General features: G+C 33.1%; 1 protein-coding gene across 1 annotated transcript; it reads left to right on the top strand.

Annotated features, from left to right (window-relative positions):
- Positions 1 to 4,224: 4,224 nt before the first annotated feature.
- Positions 4,225 to 6,627, top strand: LOC124929928 (myb-related protein 315-like). Its single transcript, XM_047470307.1, has 2 exons — positions 4,225 to 4,500; positions 6,424 to 6,627. Exons 1-2 carry the CDS (start codon positions 4,225 to 4,227, stop codon positions 6,625 to 6,627), a joined length of 480 nt encoding a protein of 159 aa, XP_047326263.1.
- The last annotated feature ends 14,118 nt before the right edge of the window (positions 6,628 to 20,745 follow it).

The raw sequence follows: 20,745 nt of genomic DNA on the forward strand, positions 1-20,745 counted from the left end.
TTTTCGGCAATATCCGTGGAATCAACAACAGCAACGACGCGTTTGACAATAACAATGGGAGAATCAACGGCATCAACAATCTAGGACGAAAAGAGGCGCGAAGCGAAAGAGGCGCGCGATGGAACAAGTCTGTTCAATTCTGGACGGCGACGATAACGGAATCTGGACGGCGACGGAGTCAGGCGGTTCGCGGAATCGGGACGGCGATGACGACGGAATCTGGATGGCGACAAAATCAGGCGCGCGGTTTGCGGATGTCGGATCGGTGCCAGAAGTGAGAAAGAAGAAATAAGAAATAAGAAAGAAAGAATCGATTTAGGGTTAAATTAAATATATCTACGAGGGTGTTAAGGGTTCCCTCGGAAAAATTATTAATTACAACCTCAGCGAGAGCATAAATCAAAAGTTCTCGGAAATAACAGTTATCTGCGAGAACTATGTAAAGCCCTCAGTGACTTATTTAAATTTTAGCAAGCTCTCGGTGACTTCTTTATTTACGAAAACTTTTGATAGCTCTCGGTTATCATCCTCGGTAATTATGACATTTCTATTAGTGTACATTCAATCAATTTTACAGGTAAAAAGGTTCATCAGCTTTTGCACTAAATAGCCTAAAACAATAATTAAAATTTGTTTTGTGTTATTCATCATAGAAGTCCCATGGAAGATCCATAACCTAATAATTATAAACAATACAAGTTTGAATACATTGAGATAATTTATGAAACAAGTCACCCTATTAGGGACATCCGGATTTGTAAACATAAACAAACAAATTAACCTATATAATTTGTCAATTCATGTTTCATTTTCCAGCTTTAAACATAAGTTAATGGACAATAAAACACACTACTATAATTAAATTAAAATTAAACAGCATTTAGAATCCAACTTCTTCTTTTTTAAACATTATTACTTTTTTCTTTTTCTTACTACAGTTTTTTCTATGTCCAACAAACTGCAATAGGACTTCCGACCACACAATTCTTTCAAACGCCGCGCTATTCGACAACGTCCAATTGTTCATGATAAATGTTACTGTATATGATTTCTATACGCACATTTTTACGTCTCGGGATTTCGGATCTCCTTAGATGTTTTGGGCACGGCCTAACTCTAAATGTTTATTTTAGAGTCGTCACCATAGATTGTTTCTTAAAGAAATTAGGAAAAAAAATTAGAGTATTTTGATTAAAGGTAGGATGCCTGGTTACGTTTGGGAAAGAGTTTTGACAGTATGTCCCATGCACCCGTCCTAAAAGGTTGGTTATTGAGACGTGAATGGTTATTACACTTATTTGATATTCGGAATTTTGTGTTATTTGTCTAGACGAAAACTAATAAAATAAGGATACACAAACGGAAAAAAATTCAAATTCGCTCGAATGTGAATTTCTGTGCATGAGATTTTTGAGGATAATATTAAGAACATATAGGAATATTGTTCTTTTTAATTTTTAGAGTTGTAGTATTTTATTTATGATACTACCAAGTAAGGGATTTTTCAAATATGTCCTAAATTATTTTGTGTTGGTCAAGAATATGTTTAAAAGGTAGGAATTTTTTTTTGTGATTTTTGGAATTATAAAACTCAAGTTAAGGCACCATAAAGTTAAAAAAAAATTTAAACATATCCTACAAATTATGTGAAATTTTATTTTAGTCAAAAATAATAATTTTAACAATTTAATATTTTTTGGAATTTTTCTAAATTAAATTAATTTAGAGGTAAATTAATTAGAGAAGTTGATTGGTTGAATGAACAAATAAAATTGACATTAGGGATTTTAAATTAAAATGAAATTTAAAATTCGGGTTTGAAATCGGGCGAAGCAATTGTCTGGGTCGAAATAGAGTAGTCAGAAGGCTTGAGATTTAACTCACCTCTAATATTCTAAGCTTGGACTCGGGTAAAGTCGTAAAAAAATTGTGCAGGATTTTTAAGGATGACCAAATTTGAAAACTTTGTGAGAGTGAATCAATTTTAGGTGATTGAAAATTAAGTTTTTAAAAGCGAAACTTTATAAACGACTCATAACTTACTAGTATAGAATCTATGAGATATTATGATATTTAATGGGAAGTCGACATAAGTCTATTTAGAGTTTTTTCAATTTTTAACAAATTCAAGACTAAATAGTTCTCGCCAAACTTTTATAAAATTAAAAAACAAATAATGCGCATGCATGCACGCCATATTTAGAGATTCATTCGAATTTGGCTAACTAAGTCTCAAAACGCATTTTGGTCTCTACTAATTCAGTTATTGTCTTTTAAAATATAATTTACTTTTTACTTTTTATATTTTTAATTTTTCATGTATACATTAAATCTAAGCGTGATATTATCCACTTTGATGTGAATATTTTGTATTTGTACAGCAAAATGAAATAAAGTAAAAGTAAAAAATTAAAGAATATAAAGTAGGAAAATAAATCCTCATATAATATTATGAGGAGTGTTAAGGTGACTAAAAATTAATAAATCTCATATTTAAAGTTATTCTAAGTCTACTATGTTTTTAAGGATTTCGGTGAGTTTTATATTTAAGGATAAATATTTTAGAGTTCAAACAAATTTACGAAGAGATTTTTATCTTCTCAATTTTTTAAGTTTTTGATTTTTTATGTTTTAATTTTTGTATTTTTGATTTAAAGGTTTTATATTTTTGTAGTTTGATTTTAATTTTAGAGTTATTGATGCTGTGTTTTAGGTTTTAATCTAACCTAAAATCAAGAAAATCATAAATTTACATCATGCAAAAACCAAAACGAAACTTAAGACTAAACAAAATAAACGAAAATAAAAGCCAAAAAGAGAAAAAATGGGTCTCAAGCGTCGGGAAAATTAGCTAGAAGCAAGGGAGAACGGTCGGATGGTGAGCAGCAGCTGGAAAACTCGGTCGGAAGCGTCGACAAACCTAGCCATGAGGAGCATCTCTCGGTCGGATAAGAACGGAAGCAGGCGTGCGAAAAGAGCATCGCTGAAGTATCGGGAACCCTTGAGTAAGCGTCAGGAAGTGTTGATGCTTCCTCCTCTCGCGCAGCAGCCGCCATCGTGGGAATCATCGGTTGTCAGAAATCTTAGCCAGCAGCAGCCAACTATAAGCATCTGGTTAGTTTTCTCGGTCGTCCGCGTGCAACGCAACGGGAGAGGAAGAAGCGTCGGCTCTCGGCGACAATAGACTTGAAGAAGCGCCGGGTAAAACTTGAACATGCGTCGCTACAACAAAAATTTGACTGTTCTTCCTATTTTTAACTAAATGGTAACCAAGAATGGCTCATAACTCAACTTTTTCTGAGCTAAAATGATAGTACTATAATATATTCACATAATATACAAGAAAATACAAGAATCAAAGCGATTAAAATCAAGAATGCACCAAAAACTCAAAATGAAGATTTTCGGTCAAATGTGATTTGTTTACTTCTAAATTCAATTATTTTAAGGTCGTTTTGTTTATCTTTAAACTTAAATCTTTTTAGACTCAAAAGCTCAAAATAAATTTTAAACACAATGAGCCCAAAAAGACTCAAGATTAAATCCAACTGACCGATCATGATTTAAATGAATTTTGGGTTAGATGTTGTTAGTTTAGATTTAATTTTTGTTATTTTGATTTCATTTACATATTTTTACAATCAAGAACTTATTATTATATATAGACTTATAGTTTGAAGAGAGAAGAAACTATGTTGTTGTTACCTCTTCAGCTATATATACGTGACCATTTATTTCCAATCCTGGCATGAAGACGAACAATCGTCTCTATTTCTTGGGGGCTTTTATCGGACGATTCACCGTAACCTACATGATTTAACGCACCTATTGAGTCCAGATTCGTTCTCAACGGTGTTCCAGCTCGCGTCCTCCCCATGCTTACGAATGTAAGCAACTAAAACTTCATCTTCTTCTTGAGTCCACGTACCTTTTTACAATCCAAATTCTTCTTGTTCAGGTGAGTTAGATTTCACATTTGTTGATATTTAAATCACTTTTCATATTAATTCAAAAACTTATTACATTGATACGCACAGAATTAAGAAAAGAGAAAACAGGGATAGAATATACAGGATCTTGATTCTTGATTGATTCAATTTACAAGCGATTCTTCTTGTTTTCATATTCATCCAAATCAAGATCCGGTATATGTAATAAGTTTTTGAATTATGCATGATTCATCTAATATGAAAAGGGGTTTATAAATATGTAAATCTAATTCACATGAACAAGAAGTTCTGGATTGAAAAAGGGACGTGGACAGATGAAGAAGATAGAACTCTAGTTGATTACATTTGTAAGCATGGGGAAGTGAACTGGAACACCGTTGAGAAAGAATCTGGACTCAATCTCTGCATGAAATCATCGTGTAAGTTATGCTGGATAAATCATTTAAGACCTGATTTGAAGAAAGGTCCGATAACAGCCGCCGATGAAATAGAGACGATTGTTCTTTTTAATGCCAGTATTGCAAATAAATGGTCACGCATAGCTGAAGAGGTAACATAATTCTTCTTAACTTTCCTGCATTATCTTCTTCTTCTTATTATTATCCTAGGCATCCTGCTGCTGCTTCATCTTCTTTTCAGTTAGCTTGAAAATATTGATCATGGTTTTACTTCCTCTTCTAATGATCCTTTTGAGATGGGTCCTATTGTTGCCAATACTTTGTCTTCATTACAGCAACCACTTGATCAAAATTTGCCATCATCATTTTCTCAGAATTATTTTCCAGAGCTCCCTTCAATCCAATCTCAAGATCCTTTTCATTTCCCACCAATTCAGAATCAAGCAACCCAAAATTTACAATCAAATTGTATGCCTAATCAAATTGTATGCCTACATCAAATCTCCAAGTTCTCAAGAGGATTGGGATGCATTATTGGGAAACAACTATTTTGGAGATACATCAACAATGTCGATTTGGGGTCAGTGATTTATTTATTTATTATGGTGTTAAATTTGATATTTGTTACTTCATTGTGTAGAAAAAAATTTAGACGGAGAATTACTCGACTCCTTTGTCTTTGGTCATAACTCGGTGCTAGACGGAGGGAAATATGTTTACGACTCTTCCAAATGAAGACGAGATGAGTTGTCCGATTTTGTGCCCGAAATATCTTATGTATGCGTGAAAATATTTGAAAGAATTATGACAATAAAGGCTATACCAAATTTTGATTTTAAATTTTATTTTTGTTAATGGTAATTTCTTAGAGTCATTTGAAAACACTTTCTTATTAACCGTTCATAGGCCAACTCCAACCATTGTTGTCATGGTTTATACAATTTTAAGAGGATATGTGTTCTGGATGAATAAAAAATGTTAATAATAATAATAATTTGTTCATAATTGGTTAACTAATCTTAAGAAAGTTATATATTTAATTTGTTGATTAACATGTTATTTTAATAAACCATTATTTATATATAATTCAATAAAAATAAATATATATTTGAGTCAAATTGTAAGTTAACTCACTTATAAATTTGAAACGGTTAAATTTTAAAATATTACATACAAGTCTCAAACTTGTAATCTAACCATATAAATACAACAATTATTGAATAATAAAAAAAATTATTTAAATTCAAGATAAAATTTAATAAATGTACGACATTACTAACCATATAAGTTTAACATTTAAACCATCTAAGTTAATAAAATTTAACATAAAATTTAATAAACAAACGATATTAGGTTTATATAATTTTAAATTTTTTTATAAATAATTATAAAAGGGTGTAAAAATGAATGTCTACAGGCTTGTTAGTTTCTCGACCAAATTCTATCAACATAGAAAATAAAACGACATATGATCGTAGGAAAAATGATCACACAAGTACTCAACTCAAGTACTCACACAACTATTGTCACGGACGGATGTAGTCTAGGGCCCAAGCTCATCCTATTATATATATACTCAATTTTTGTTGACATAAATTCAATAGCCGTCAATAGCAAGCATACATAATTCCATGAGAGAGAAAATGAGGTGAAGATAAGCTAGACAACCTATAAATTATTATTTTCTTTTGAGAAATGATAAACTCAACGAAACTTTAGCGAAAGTAAGGCCATGAATCATACGTGGCCTGCCACGTGGGTATGAGAGAGAAAAATAAAAAAAAATATTTTTTTTTCACCAATCCGGCTTCATTTATTTCCGGCTTCATTTATTTCTCTCTCCCTCTAAACTTCTCCGGCGTCATTTATTTTTTCCCTGAAACTTCTCCGGCGTCATTTATTTCTCTCCCTAAAACCTCTCCAGCGAAATCCCATGGTATCGTTTTTACCGATCTAGTTATTTAGTTTTTAGTTTTTACAAATCTAGTTACTTAGGATTTAGGGATTTATTTCAGTTCGTTATTCAGCTGCATTAGTGCTTCGTTTTTGTGATGATGAACTGTTTGAACTTTCAGGAAACCAGCACTACTCAAGCACCAAATTTGAACAACACAGTAGATGAAGCACTTAATCTGAATAAATTCACCCCTGTTGTTGAACCCAAAAGTTACCCAATTATTGGTATAAAAAATGTAGATTTCGAGACCCAAGAGGGTTGTTTCGGGACCCCGAAAGGGTGGTTTCGGGACCTGAAAGTATGGTTTCTGGAACAAAAATGATAGTTTGGGACCCAATAGGGTCGTTTCGTGACCCGAAAGGGTCGTTTCAGGACCCGAATGTATGGTTTCTGGATCAAGAAATGCAGGTTTCAGGACCCTAAAGGGTTGTTTCGGGACCTAAAATGGTGGTTTTGGGATCCTAGACGGTGGTTTCGAGACCCAAAAGGGTGGTTTCAGGACCTGAAAGGGTAGTTTCGAGAGTGGTTTCAGGACCCGAAAGGGTGTTTTCGGGACGTATTTCTTACGGTTACACTTATATTTTGCAGTCACATTTCTAGTGTTGGAATGACATTTTCCTCTGAAGAACAACTTTTTGAATTATACACATCATTTGCCCACTTAACTAGATTCGGCATTACCAAGTTAGGGAGCAAAAATGTAGGTGGTAAGAGGAAATACTTCAGCATTGGTTGTGCCAAAAGTTTTATGAAAGAATCGAAAGCCAAAAATAAATTTCATTAGCCTAGACCAATAATGAAGACAGATTGTAAAACAAAGATTAATGTTGTTGTTTGAAATGAAGGGGAATATGTGATAAAAGTATTTGTCTTGAGCACAACCATACATTAAACTCTAAGAGGATACGTCATGTTAGATCCTACAAAGTAATAGACGAAAATGTAAAGAGAAGATTGAATACAAACGATGAAGCTGGAATAACTGTGGCCAAAACATTTCAATCCCTTATAGTGAAAGCTAGAGGGTATGAAAACATGTCTTTCAATGAGAGAACATGTAGAAATTATATTACAGAAGCACGAAGGCTGAGGTTAGAGAGTGGGGATGTTGAAGCACTCACTAATTATTTCTTAAGAATGCAAATCAGGAACTCAAACTTCTTATATCTTATTGATTTGGACGAGGAATCCCGAACTAAAAATGTGTTTTGGGCAGATGGTAGGTGTAGAGCTGCCTTTGAAAATTTTCACGATGTTATCTCTTTCGATACAACCTATTTGACAAATCGTTATGACATATCGTTCGCTCCGTTTGTTGGGGTTAATCATCATGGTCAATCCATTTTACTTGGATGTGGCTTATTTTCAAGTGAAGATTCAAATTCTTTCACTTGGTTGTTTAGAACTTGGTTGGAATGTATGGATGATAGACCTCCAAATGCCATAATCATAGACCAATGTCGATCCATGGCAATGGCAATTGCAATTGAGAAGGTATTTCCTAAAACTCATCATCGATTTTGTTTGTGGCATATAATGAAGAAACTTCCTATAAAACTTGGAAGCAATACTGAATACCATCTAATAAAGAAGAGGCTAAAAAACATAGTATACAACTCCATAAATATTCAACAATGCGAAGAGAGAATTGCGAATTTTTTCCATAAAGTTATTTGGAGGAATAACATTGAAATTTTAATTCTAAATTTACAATAATTGATATTGAATTACAATTAAATTCATAGGTTTGAAAATCTATATAAGAATGTAGGAATTCATTTTGTGAATGTTGGAATTATAAAACTCAAGTTAAGGCAACACAAAGTATCTGGACACGAAGCATCAATGAAAGAACGAAATTGTCATTGAAGAAGATCATAAAAACAAGAAAAATATGTCTTTCAAATGGTGCAAACCACAATTGAAAATAGAAGAGGGATACTATTCAATGTAAGTCTGTTGCTACTTTTGATCAGTAATCTACAATATCTAAAAAGAAAGAAATTCAAGAACTCACCATAAAAAAAGTAGAATTGTTGAAGATATTTGAGATATAACTTCAGATGGAAATGCACCCATTCAATCTTGGAGAGTAATCGAAATAAATGAAGAGAATAGAAAGTAAAAACGTTATAGGCGCTAATTGATTATTGTCTGTAATTCAGTTCTTGTTTCACTGTCAAATCTAGAAATTATCTAGATCTGATTTTAAACTTTTGTATTTTTCCCTCTTTTGAGTTTTTAATAAAATGACACTAAGTTATTTTTCCAAAAAAAAAGTTTTAAAAAAAATCTAACATGTCTTACAAATTATTTAAAATATTATTTTACTCAAGAATAATAATTTTGACAAATTAAAAAAAAAAAATAGATTTTTTTAAAATTAGTTTAAAAGTTTATTTGTTGAATGAACAAATCAAACTGATGTTAGAGATTTTAAATTAAAATAAAATTTAAAATTCGTGTTTGAAATCGGGCGAAGCAATTGTCTTGGTCGAAATGGAGGAAATTGAGTAGTTGGAAGGCTTGAGATGTAACAAAAGATCATTTAACTAATTTTGTCGTAATACGTTAGTAAATGAGAAATGATTCGAAATGAAATTTGAGAGGGAATTACGTGGTGTAATCTGATTCGCTGAAAAAATAACAAATTTTCTCTCTACTCTCTATCCTCACCCTTTATCATTTTTCCAACCAATAATGTGGTGACACATCATTCTCTCCACTTTGGTAAACATTCTAACTCTGACCTATTGACCTGACACTTTAATTGTCATGAGTCAATTAAACCGCCAAGTTACACGATTTTTAAGGACGGTTAAGTATAATGGTTGTTTGAAAATTTTGTGAGGGGAATCAATTTTACGTGATTGAAAAATGAGTTTATAAAAACGAAACTTTATAGACGATTTCATAATTTACCATTTGTAGAATCTAGGAGATATTATGATATTTAATGGGAAGTCGTCGTAGAGGTCTATTCAGAGTTTTTTCAATTTTTAACAACTTCAAGACTACAAAGTCGCCACCCCAACTTTTATAAACTTAGAAAAATAAATTATGCGCATGCACGCCATATTTAGAGATTTCTTCGAGTTCGCCGTTTGGTTATGTGTGGGAAAGGCCAAAGACAACTATGTCTCACCACGCCTATGGGTCTCTACTAATTCGATTTTGGCCTTTTAAAATATAATTTACGTTTTACATTTTCTAATTTTCACGTATACCCTAGATCGAAGCGTGATTTTATCCACTCTTGATGTGGATCTTTTGTGTTTGTAAGTACAAAAGTTGAAGAATAACCTAAAGTCTAGGAAAATGAATCCTTATATAAAATTATCATAAGTGTTAAGAAGACTAAAAGTATAGAAATCCCATATTTAAAGTTATTCTAAGTCTACTAAATTTTAAGGAGACTAAGAGTATAGAAATTCCATATTTAAAGTTATTCTAAGTCTACTAAGTTTTAAGGATTTTGGTGAGTCTTATATTTAAGGACAAATATTTTAGAGTTCAAACAAACTCATGGAGAAACTTTTATATTTTATATTTTATATTTTTTATGTTTTTGATTTTTATGTTTTATGATTTTGTGTTTTTGATTTTGGAGGTTTTATTTTAGTTTTAGAGTTATTGAGGTTGTGTTTTAAGTTTTAGTCACTAACCTAAATCAAGAAACTCATAAATTTACAGCATACAAAAACCAAAAAAAATAATCAAAGACTAAACAAAATAAACGAAAATAAAAGCAAAAGGGGAAAAATGGGTCGCAAGCGTCGGGAAAACTAGCTAGCAGCAAGGAAATACGATCGGATGGTATACAGCAGCTGGAAAACTCGGTCGGAAGCATTGACCAACCTAGCCATGAGGAGGATCTCTCGGTCGGAAGAAGAACGGTAGGAGACGTGCGAAAAGAGTATCGCTGAAGTATCGGGAATATTGAGTAAGCGTCATGAAGCGTTGATGTTTCCTCCTCTTGCGCAGCAGCAGCCATCGTGGGAATCATCGGTCGTATGTGTCTGAAATCTTAGCCAGCAGCAGCCAGCTCCAAGCATCTGGTTAGTTTTCTCGGTCGGCCGCGTGCACCGCAACGGGAGAGAAAGAAGCGTCGGCTCTCGGCGACAATAGACTTGAAGAAGCGCCGGGAAAAACTTGAACATGCGTCGCTACAGAAAAAATTCAAATGTTATTCATATTTCTAACTAAACTGAATGGTAACCAAGAATGACTCCTAACTCAATTTTTTCTGAGCTAAAATGACAGTACTACAATATATTCACATAATATACAAGAAAATACAAGAATCAAAGCAATTAAATTCAAGAATGCACCAAAAACACAAAATGAAGATTTTCGGTCAAATGTGTTTTCTTTACTTCTAAATTCAATTGTTTAGAGTCGTTTTTGTTTATCTTTAAACTTAAATCATTCTAGACTCAAAGGTTCAAAATAAATTTTAAACACAATAAGCCCAAAAAGTTTTGAGATTAAATCCAATTAGAAAGAAAATGACCCATAATGATTTAAATGACCTTTTTTTTTTTATTAGATTTTGATTTTGTAAATGATTTTCGGGATAGTTAGATGTTGTTAGTTTAGATTTAATTTTTGTTATTTTGATTTCATTTACATATTTTACAATCAAGAACTTATTATTATTATTATTATTATATATAGACTTATAGTTTGAAGAGAGAAGAAACTATGTTGTTACCTCTTCAGCTATACATACGTGACCATTTATAATTCCAATCCTGGCATGAAGACGAACAATCGTCTCTATTTCTTCGTGGGGGCTTTTATCGGTCCAGGTTTTAGATGGTTGATCCATCGCAACCTACATGATTTTCCGCACCGATTGAGTCCAGATTCTTTCTCAACGGTGTTCCAGCTCGCGTCCTCCCCATGCTTACGAATGTAAGCAACTAAAACTTCATCTTCTTCTTGAGTCCACGCACCTTTTTTCAATCTAAATTCTTCTTGTTCAGGTGAGTTAGATTTCACAGTTGTTGATATTTAAATCCTTCTTCATATTAATTCAAAAACTTATTACATTGATACGCACAGAATTAAGAAAAGAGAAAACAGGGAGGGAGGATCTTGATTCTTGATTGATTCAATTTACAAGCGATTCTTCTTGTTTTCATATTCATCCAAATCAAGATCCGGTATATGTAATAAGTTTTTGGATTATGATTCATCTAATATGAAAAGGGGTTTAAATATGTAAATCAAATTCCCATGAACAAGAAGTTCTCGATTGAAAAAGAGAACGTGGACAGATGAAGAAGATAGAATTCTAGTTGATTACATTCTTAAGCATGCATGGGGAGGACGCGAGCTGGAACACCGTTGAGAAAGAATCTGGACTCAATCGCTACTGCGGGAAATCGTGTAGGTTACGCTGCATAAATCATTTAAGACCTGATTTGAAGAAAGGTCTTATAACAGCCGCCGATGAAATAGAAACGATCGACGTTTTTCTTCATGCTAGCTATGATCGGAAAAAGATGGTTCAAGAATTGAATGAAGAAGAACTGAGAATTACCTAAGCTAGCTGATTGAGGGTTTTGGAAATATTAATCATGATCTTCCTTCCTATTCTTACCATATTGTTTTTCAGGTAGATCAGAATTCAGGGCTCCAATCATTCCAATTCGTGTCTACTATTGCGATAAAACTCTCTTTCATTTCAACATCTACCTAATCTCGTTGATGGTTTTGACAATTAATATTGATCATGGTTTTACTTCCTCTTCTTATATATGATGCTACTACTGATGCTTTTCTAGCTAGTGGCTCATAATCCAGAGCTCCCTCCTATTGTTGCTGCCAATATATACTTTGTCTTCATTACAGCAACCACTTGATCAGATTGAGAGTTTTGGAAAAACCGATCAAAACTTGCCATCATCATCTTCTCAGAATTATTATCTAGCTAGAGCTCCCTTCAATCCAATCTCAAGATCCTTTTCATTTGCCACAAATTGAGAATCTTTCTCAATCACCCGCAACCCAAAATCTACAATCAAATTGTATGCCTGGCCGGTCGAAAGAGAACCCACAATCAAATGTCAACTTCTCAAGAGGATTGGCATATATATATGCATTATTGGGAAACAACTATTTGGAGATACATCAACATTGTCTATTTGGGTGGGGTGAGTGATTTATTTATTTATTTATTTATTATGGTGTTAAATTTGACATTTGTTATTTCATTGTGTAGAAAAAAATTTAAATGAAGAATCAATGACTCTTTTACCTTTGGTCATAGCTTGGTTGGTGTAGATGGGGACAATATGTTTACAACTCTTCCAAATGAAGACGACGAGATGAATTGTCCAATTTTGTGCCCGAAATATTATGAATTCGTGAAAACATTTGAGGAAATTATTACAATCACGGCTATACCAAATTTTGATTTTAAATTGTATTTTAGTTAATGGTAATTTCTTAGAGTTTTTCTTCTTGAGGTATGTTTTCATTCTATGTAGAACTAGCTAGAAAGAAACATATTCTAATTTGTTTTTATCTTCCTATAAAAGAAAAGCTTGAAGTTATCTATGACTTTCTTTATATGACACATGCTTCTTAAAATTAGCATGGAGGTTTTTTGTTTTGTTTTTTAATTAAAGTATTTATTGACCCAAGTATTTTAATTGAAATAACTATAGATTAATTTATTTTTATTTATTTAGTATTATTAATTTTATAGTCTTTTGGCTTTATGATTTAAATAATTTTAATTTAATCCCTGAATTCCAGACTAAATATGCATGCATCCAGCTTCAATCATACTTAGAAACGTTTGATGAAATATGGCAAGCATATATATGTGATGGGCTTAGCTTTCTCTCTTTCTGTTTAATAACTCGTTTCTCGTCTAACTAAGCCTTGTTTGGAAACTAGGCAAACTTCCAAACAAAAAGTCATTTGAAAACACTTTCTTATTAACTGCTTCTAGGCCAACTCCAAATATAATTGTTGTCCTGGTTTAATTCGAACAAATTATTATTATTTTTTTTTAACACTTTTAATCATTATAGACATATATTCATCAATAACATATAATTTGGGTCGGATCGCGGGTTTACAAAACCCCTTCCCGGTTGAGTAGGATCGACATCTGACCAGGAGCCCCTTGTCGGTTGAGCAGGAACATTAAACGCAAGATGTCTTCGTCTCTGAAAGGCATTGTCAACCGAAACTCTGTGGGTTCCTCGGTTTGATTGGTCATTAGAAGGAAAGGAACGAATTGGAACTGCTGGGATCGGTTGAAGTGTTGCTCTAGATCGGCGTTGTCTTCGATTCAAGGGTTGAACATCTTCCTCTTCTTCTTCACCACCGGTCGGAATATCAGAGATAGGATTAGGGTTCAACGGTGCTTTAGTTTCCGGTCTGGTGTTTGCTGCTGCTAACTCTTAAGCCCTCTTTCTTTTAGTTTGTGCTCTCGTCTTCTTAGCAATCAGAAGAGATTTCTCTTTTTCCTCATTGATTTGTTCTTGATTGAGTTTCTCCTGGATTTTCCAAGCCGCTCTCTCGTTATCAATCTCAGCTGCCTTGGCTTTTGCATCTTCGTCAGCTTGAAGCTGTCGGGCAGCCTCTTCATCCGATCTCATTCTTTCTTCGTAGGCAATCTCTCGGTTCTTTACCAGCTCATAGAGTTGTAATGACATAGTTTGTATCGATGTGAGAGTTTGAGAGGTTACCTCTTGAACTTGTGCTAGCTTAATGTCGGTGGAAGCGACCCGTTCTCTCAAGATTTCATTTACTTGAGCCTCCATGGATACCTGCCATTGGGCCATAGATTCTCGAATCATCTCCGCAATGAAAGTCTTCGTGCGTTTTTCAGAAATTGGAACCAATGAACCGACCGACTGATGTTGCACCGGAGGCAAAGTGTCGACGCGAAGAGACATTTCTGTTCTGGATGGTTTATCAAAACTATTTTCTCTTGATTTATGTCGGTCAGAAGACTTAATGAGGAGGCTCTGGCCGATTTAGAGGGAGACGGATTGGTGGTTGCCTTACTTTTGTCCTCTTATTCATTTTCTGGAGTCTTGATGGGAGATTCCGGTTGACCGGTTTCAGATTCATTCTAGCGTTGGTTCCCGGGTTCTGTTTCAGATGTAGCCCCTGCCAGTTTGGAGGATTCACCTTTTTTTCAAAATAGAATTTCTCAGCCTGTTTTTCTTCTCGATAAGTGAGCTCTTTTTCAACCGGAGTGGATATGGGCGGTTCTTCATTCATTTTGATTTTCTTCATACATGGAGATTTCTGTGATTAAGTCTTCTTTAACCTTTTTCACGATACTTAGCACAGTCTTATCCACGTTGGCTACTTCACCTTGAATGAGACCCTCTTCTCCTTTATCAATAAATGAAGACAACACCCTCAACTTGGCATTTGCCTCAACAAGGTTTGTTCTTGTCATAGCGACCCGTACAAATGTGGTTTTTGCTAGATCAAGCACGGTTTTCTTTAGTGACACTAATGTCGGCCACTTACTTTCTTCAGGGCATTTAGGGAGCATATCTTTAAAGTTTACCTCCAGTCTTACTTTTTGCCCACGCATAATAGGAATCGGATATGGCATGTTCTCTCTCTTCAACCTTCTTGAGAACATTATCTACAATTTTCTCAGCTTCAGCATCGGCAATGCAAGAATCCGGTTTTTCAATAGAATCCGGAATAGTTGTATCGGTCGCCTCTTCTAGGATAGGATTTTCTTTGGTTTCGGTTGGAATGGTTTCCTCATTAATTTGACCGGTTGAATCTTTCCCGGTATAACTGTTTTCAGGAACATAAGGCTGCTCGGCTACTATATTGTCAATTCTTTCTTCATTATGTTCAGCAGACTTACTAGTTTCACCAACAGAACATGTCCGGTCAGTTTCAGAATTTTGATCGGTAGCATTAATTTTACTAGTCACATCGGTTTCATCTAACCGATTGACTCCATCCACGATATTGTTAATAATTTCTGATACTCTCGGTTAAGCCTCTAAAACCACAAACTCAATCGGTTTTGCTGCAGAATTCTTAATCACAGGAATAACAAAGGAGATAGAAATATTTACCTCAGGAAGAGAAATTTCCTTGAATTTAGAGCGACTAGATGCGCTTGTAGTAGACTCGGCACGAGCTTCAGGATTGATCGGTGTGGGAGTAGACTCGGAAAGAGTCTGAGTGTAGATGGGAGTGGCCGCGCGGTTTTCCGGTCTAGAGGGTATGAGAGCGGTTTTTGTTGCTTCGCTGTCGGTTTCCTCATCAACCGATGTCACAGGCATTGGTCGTTTACCCTTCTTGACTTCCTCTTTTGTATTTTTCACCTTTGTTTTCTTAGTCGTTGATTCTTTAACCTTAGGTTGTTTTTCTTTACTAACTCTAACAATGCTTTTCTCGATATTGACCGAATTTAAGATCTTACTATTAGATAGGATGATACCTGGACCAGTAGGGATGTTGAAATGGAGTAGAATCTTGCCGATCTGCATGGCGTAACCTAAGCACCGGTTGGTCTTATAACACACCATCTCGCATAGAATCTCGAATAGAATGCCCGCCCAGTTAATTCGGTCACCTTATAAAATGTCGGCCATCATCTCAAATTTCGACCGGGTGATGTTGTCGAACTTACCTCCCTTGGCCTGAAGTGTCTTAGACACGATGTCACACAGAAGCCAAAATTCGAATCACATGGAGTTTTTCTTCCCAGTGAGTTGCACAGGCTCATTGGTGTTAGAAACAATCATTTGAATACTTAGGGTTGCGTCTTCTGATAGGTCGATTGAGAAATCGCGCCCCTCTGTTGGAAGATGAAGGGCTTCACCACTTCCGTATGAATAACCCTCTTCTTGATCTTGGCGTTCTTGAAAAATTCCTTAACCGCACTTTAATAAACTACGAACGGACCATCAAGAAAATGTTCCAACCCCGATTCTTTGACAAATTCCATAACCTTTTGAACATCGACCGATCCATTGTTCTTGATATCTTCGAAGTCAACCTAAACAATGTGAACAAAAAACGCATTATCTCGTCCCATGATGAAATTTGGAAGACTAAGAAGTTTTGGTAGAGAGAGAATGCAAAGGCAGAGAAATTTCAAGAAGATGATAAGCTGTGTTTAAAAATAACGTGCAAATGCCTTAATATATGGTGAGTGTGACGGTTGAGTCACTGAACAGTCACATGTCATCGTACGACTGCCTTGAAAAGGCGCCAAACTTTCCCTCCAAAATAAGGGCGGTAACTTTTTGGCGATAAATTTTTGGCGGTAAATTTCAGCGGTAATTTTAGGTGGTAATGTAATTAAAATCGGTACATTAATGCGTGGTAATTTTGCAGCAGTTTAAAATAGAACCGAATTAGAAAAGAGACCGAATTAAGTGAGCTATAGGGCTTTAAAGAGAAGCATTTAAGTTAAAAACATTTAGGAAACACAGAGCGGTCAAATTTAAAGATGCAACAACCGGTAGAGAAACAAAACAACTTGTTGTTCATCAAATACAAGTACATGAATGATAATCTTAATGCCCAGCATCTGCCCTCTCAGTTCAGTTTTCCAACGATTCCTTAGTTAGCATGTTGATTATGCATCAACAACATTTTTACACATATATTACTTATATTGATTTACACTTAATATTGAATTTTCTATTTTTGCATAATCTTCCGCCAGGAAGAGACGAGGGAATAACAAAAATATCGTTATATCGAGGAGGCCACCGGGGTCGAAGATTGCTCTGAGTTTCAGAGAGGTAGATGGGAGGTCAATCGGCGAAGGTAGACGCATGTGGTCTAGACATTTGGGGTCGGTAGTGCGGCCCCCCTCAGTCATTTCGTATTGTCTGTTCAAGTGGAAGGCATTGAGTGTTGACCAATTGGATTCACTTTGGCTTGCTATGACGGTGATAAATTTATTATACATTTAACATTCAAATAAAAGTTTATAACATTTGAATGTTGTATTTTTCAGGATCCGTTCGAGAGTACATATGGTCATATTGATCAATATCGAACGACTGAATTGCCACGCGCCAAACAAATATGGGTAGGTGGCGCTCCGATTTGAACATTGATTATATACGGGTTCATCACGGAGATGGGGTAACAGTACTGGTCAATCCCCCACAAGACTACGATCTAGTCGATTGAGAGTTCGTGTGTAGACACCATAACTTCACAGATAAATTTAAGGTACGATATTTTCATAATTGAAATAAAAACTGATAACACTAGTTCTAATTTTATTTTTTTTATGCAGAGAAATAGTGGTATAAATGTAGAGAACAAGAATAATTTGAAATTCTCGACATCATACAGACATAAGTATTTTTCACAAGTGGAGGAAGATTTGGTATGTACATTATTTAAAATATTTAATATAAAGAATGTTACTAATTTTATAAATCATTTATTTAAATAGGCGTGTGAAATAAGACGGACACCCACTATCGTTGAAATTTTCAAGAGGACCTGTACCTGAAAGCTACAAAAGAAAACCTCAACCCGATCTCGGACGTACGAGCACAAGAGAAGATCGTAAGTTAAATGACTTTAATTGAATATTTAATAAAATTATATATAGATTATATAAATGAAAATTAATTTCAAATGTGTAGGCGGAGATGGAAGAAGTAAGAAACGAACCAGATATCTCTGACTTTTACTTGACAAAGAAAGTGTTTGGACGCCAACTACATGGGACAGTGATCAGTATGGAATTTGGCGTCCGACCCACACACTTTCAAGAGGATCGACGAAGTGACAACAATTCTCAACGAGCCATTGATCGGTTGTTGTTGGCGGAGAATGAAAATCTTATGGCAAAAATGAGAGAAATAGCATCGACAATAGAAGAAATTCAAAGGTGGGATATGGAAAGGGCACAAAGGGAGACGGACTGGGTGCAAAGGGGGGGGGGAGGGGGGGCAAAGAGATGCCCAAATGGAAGAATATAAACAACAAATTGCATTCATAATGAGGCAGTTTCAACCCCTAGCTAGTTAGTACAATGTAGTTATTTTTTGAACATTTGTAAACGTTTTGGTTTGGCTGATAACAAGGTTTGGTTTAGAATTTTGAAATTATAATGATATTTTTGTTTATGAATGGTGTTGTATATGTTTTTGTTGCGTAAAAAACGGACGGCCTATTTGAGCCATTTTGAGGGACAATACCGAGAGATAATAGATCATCTCTCGGTTTTTCAGACGAGTAAAATACCAAAAGTTATTCGAAAACTTTCGATATTTCCCTTGTATGAACCAAGAGATGATCTATTATCTCTCAATTTTTCACACGAGAAAAAAACTGAAAGTTATTGTACCAAGAGAAAATAATGAAAGATTATTTATTATCTCTCATTTTTTACTCGAGGGAAATACCGAAAGTTTTTCGAAAAACTTTCGATATTTCCCTAGTGTCTAAACTGAGAGATTTCGTAAATCTCTCGGGAAATACCCAAATAGATTTACCGTAAACCGTTATACCGACGAATGCCGAAAGTTTTCTAAACTTTCGGTATTATTGTTATAACGATAGATATACAGTCATTACCGGGAGATTGTACTCTTTTCTCTTTTCTTTTTTACTTTTGTTCTTTTTTTATTTATATTCTCTTTTTTCTAAATATATATATCAACTTATTAAATTTAATATTTAAATTTAAATTATTGAAGAAAATATAAAGTTATTATTTGAGATGTTTTTGTTTTTATTTTTATTTTATTTTAGATTAAGATTAGATTTAAAGAAAATTTTATAAACAATTTATTTTTTCATATAGATGATGTTTTAGGTGGTGAATGAAAAGATAAATATTTTTATTTTATAAAAATTATCTATATTTGAGACAAACAAAATTATTTTTTATCTAATAATTTCTAATGGTTATTAGTTATAAATATATAACTTGTTTATAAATTTAAAAGTGTTACAAGTATTTAATTTATTTTTATGTTATAGTACATGAGTTAGTCATTCGACATTTTTTTTTATGTAAAGTATATCTTCAAATATTATAAAAATTAAAGTTTTATGTGGAAAAAATGTAGTTAAGGTTATATTAGTTACCTACTTGTTAATGTGACAATTTTAAATTCAATTATCTTAAATTCAAATTTTTTTTTTTAAGTCAACTAAAAACTTTTATTTTTTTTTATTTTTTTTAAATTCACCCTAAATATAATTCCTGGATCCATGTAATCATATCCCTTCTCCAATTTTGTATTTGGTTGAACAAAAATAGAAATGATTGTTGATGGTTTGACGTGAGAAAGAAGACAAATGTAGACCTTGAATATGTGTTGGGCATGGCATGGGCTTTCCATCTTATATCATTGTGTGCCTTGTTTGTTGGTCTATTGTTTGGCCCTTTAACCAATTGACTAACTCCGTGTTTTTGGGCTTTTATTTATTTGTCAGTTTTGGCCCATTTAATCTTTTTCTTTTTTTTTCTATTTTTATATAAAAAAAACGAAAATTAATTAATAGACATAGATTTATTTTAGTCTATTTGATGTATTTTAGGGTTTTATTTTACTTATTTTAAAAATAATAAATAAAATAGTTTTTAAAATAATTATTATTGTTTTAAATTTTTAATTATTTTGGATGGTATGAATAAAATATTTATCCAAAATAATTATTTTTAGCTTAAATTTTTAATTATTTTGGATTTCATGAACACAATATTTATCTAAAATAATTATTAGCTTAAATTTTTAATTATTTTGAATTTTATGAATACAATATTTATTCAAAATAATAACTTATTTTATCATTATTTGAATTTTTAATTATTTTGAACTTTATAAATATTAAATTTGTTCAAAATAAATATTTGTGGACCCTATTTTAATTACTTTATTTTTTTAGCCCGAATTTTAATTATTCTAGAGTTTAACCAATATCATGATATTCCTGAAATAATTGTTTATTTTATTTTTATCCCTTTAAGAGTCTATAATTTTTGTATATATAATTTAAAGACTCATAATTTATTTGAAAATCTTATAAATTGTGAGTTAAAATTAGGTGTCTTTATACTTGCAATTAAAAATTAAAAAATAACTTTTACAACAAAAACACAAAAAAATATTTTTCTTAGGGTCAGCTTTGTTTTCTTTTCTTCTTTTCTTACATTTAAAATATCTAAATAAATAATTAAATATTTATTTATTCCTTAAAAATAAATTTAAATTATTTAAAATACTGATATTTATTTTTAAAATATTTTTAGGTTATCTCTAAATCCATTTTTATTTACAAGTATGTTTGAACTCTATAAATTCTAGTCAAGAATAATAATTTTGATAATTAAAATTTTTCTTGGATAAATTAATTAGAGAAGTTGGTTGGCTGAATGAACAAATCAAACTAACTTTGGGATTTTAAATTAAAATGAAATTTATAATTTGGGTTTAAAATC

This window comes from Impatiens glandulifera, chromosome 3 (assembly GCF_907164915.1).
Source record: "Impatiens glandulifera chromosome 3, dImpGla2.1, whole genome shotgun sequence".
NCBI lineage: Eukaryota > Viridiplantae > Streptophyta > Magnoliopsida > Ericales > Balsaminaceae > Impatiens > Impatiens glandulifera.

Bases quoted from the DNA above. Each gene is read 5' to 3' on its own strand.
- LOC124929928 (XM_047470307.1), top strand. From the start codon at position 4,225: ATGAACAAGAAGTTCTGGATTGAAAAAGGGACGTGGACAGATGAAGAA. The intron at 4,501-6,423 runs GTAACATAATTC...TTGAACTTTCAG, and splicing joins GGTCACGCATAGCTGAAGAG to GAAACCAGCACTACTCAAGC.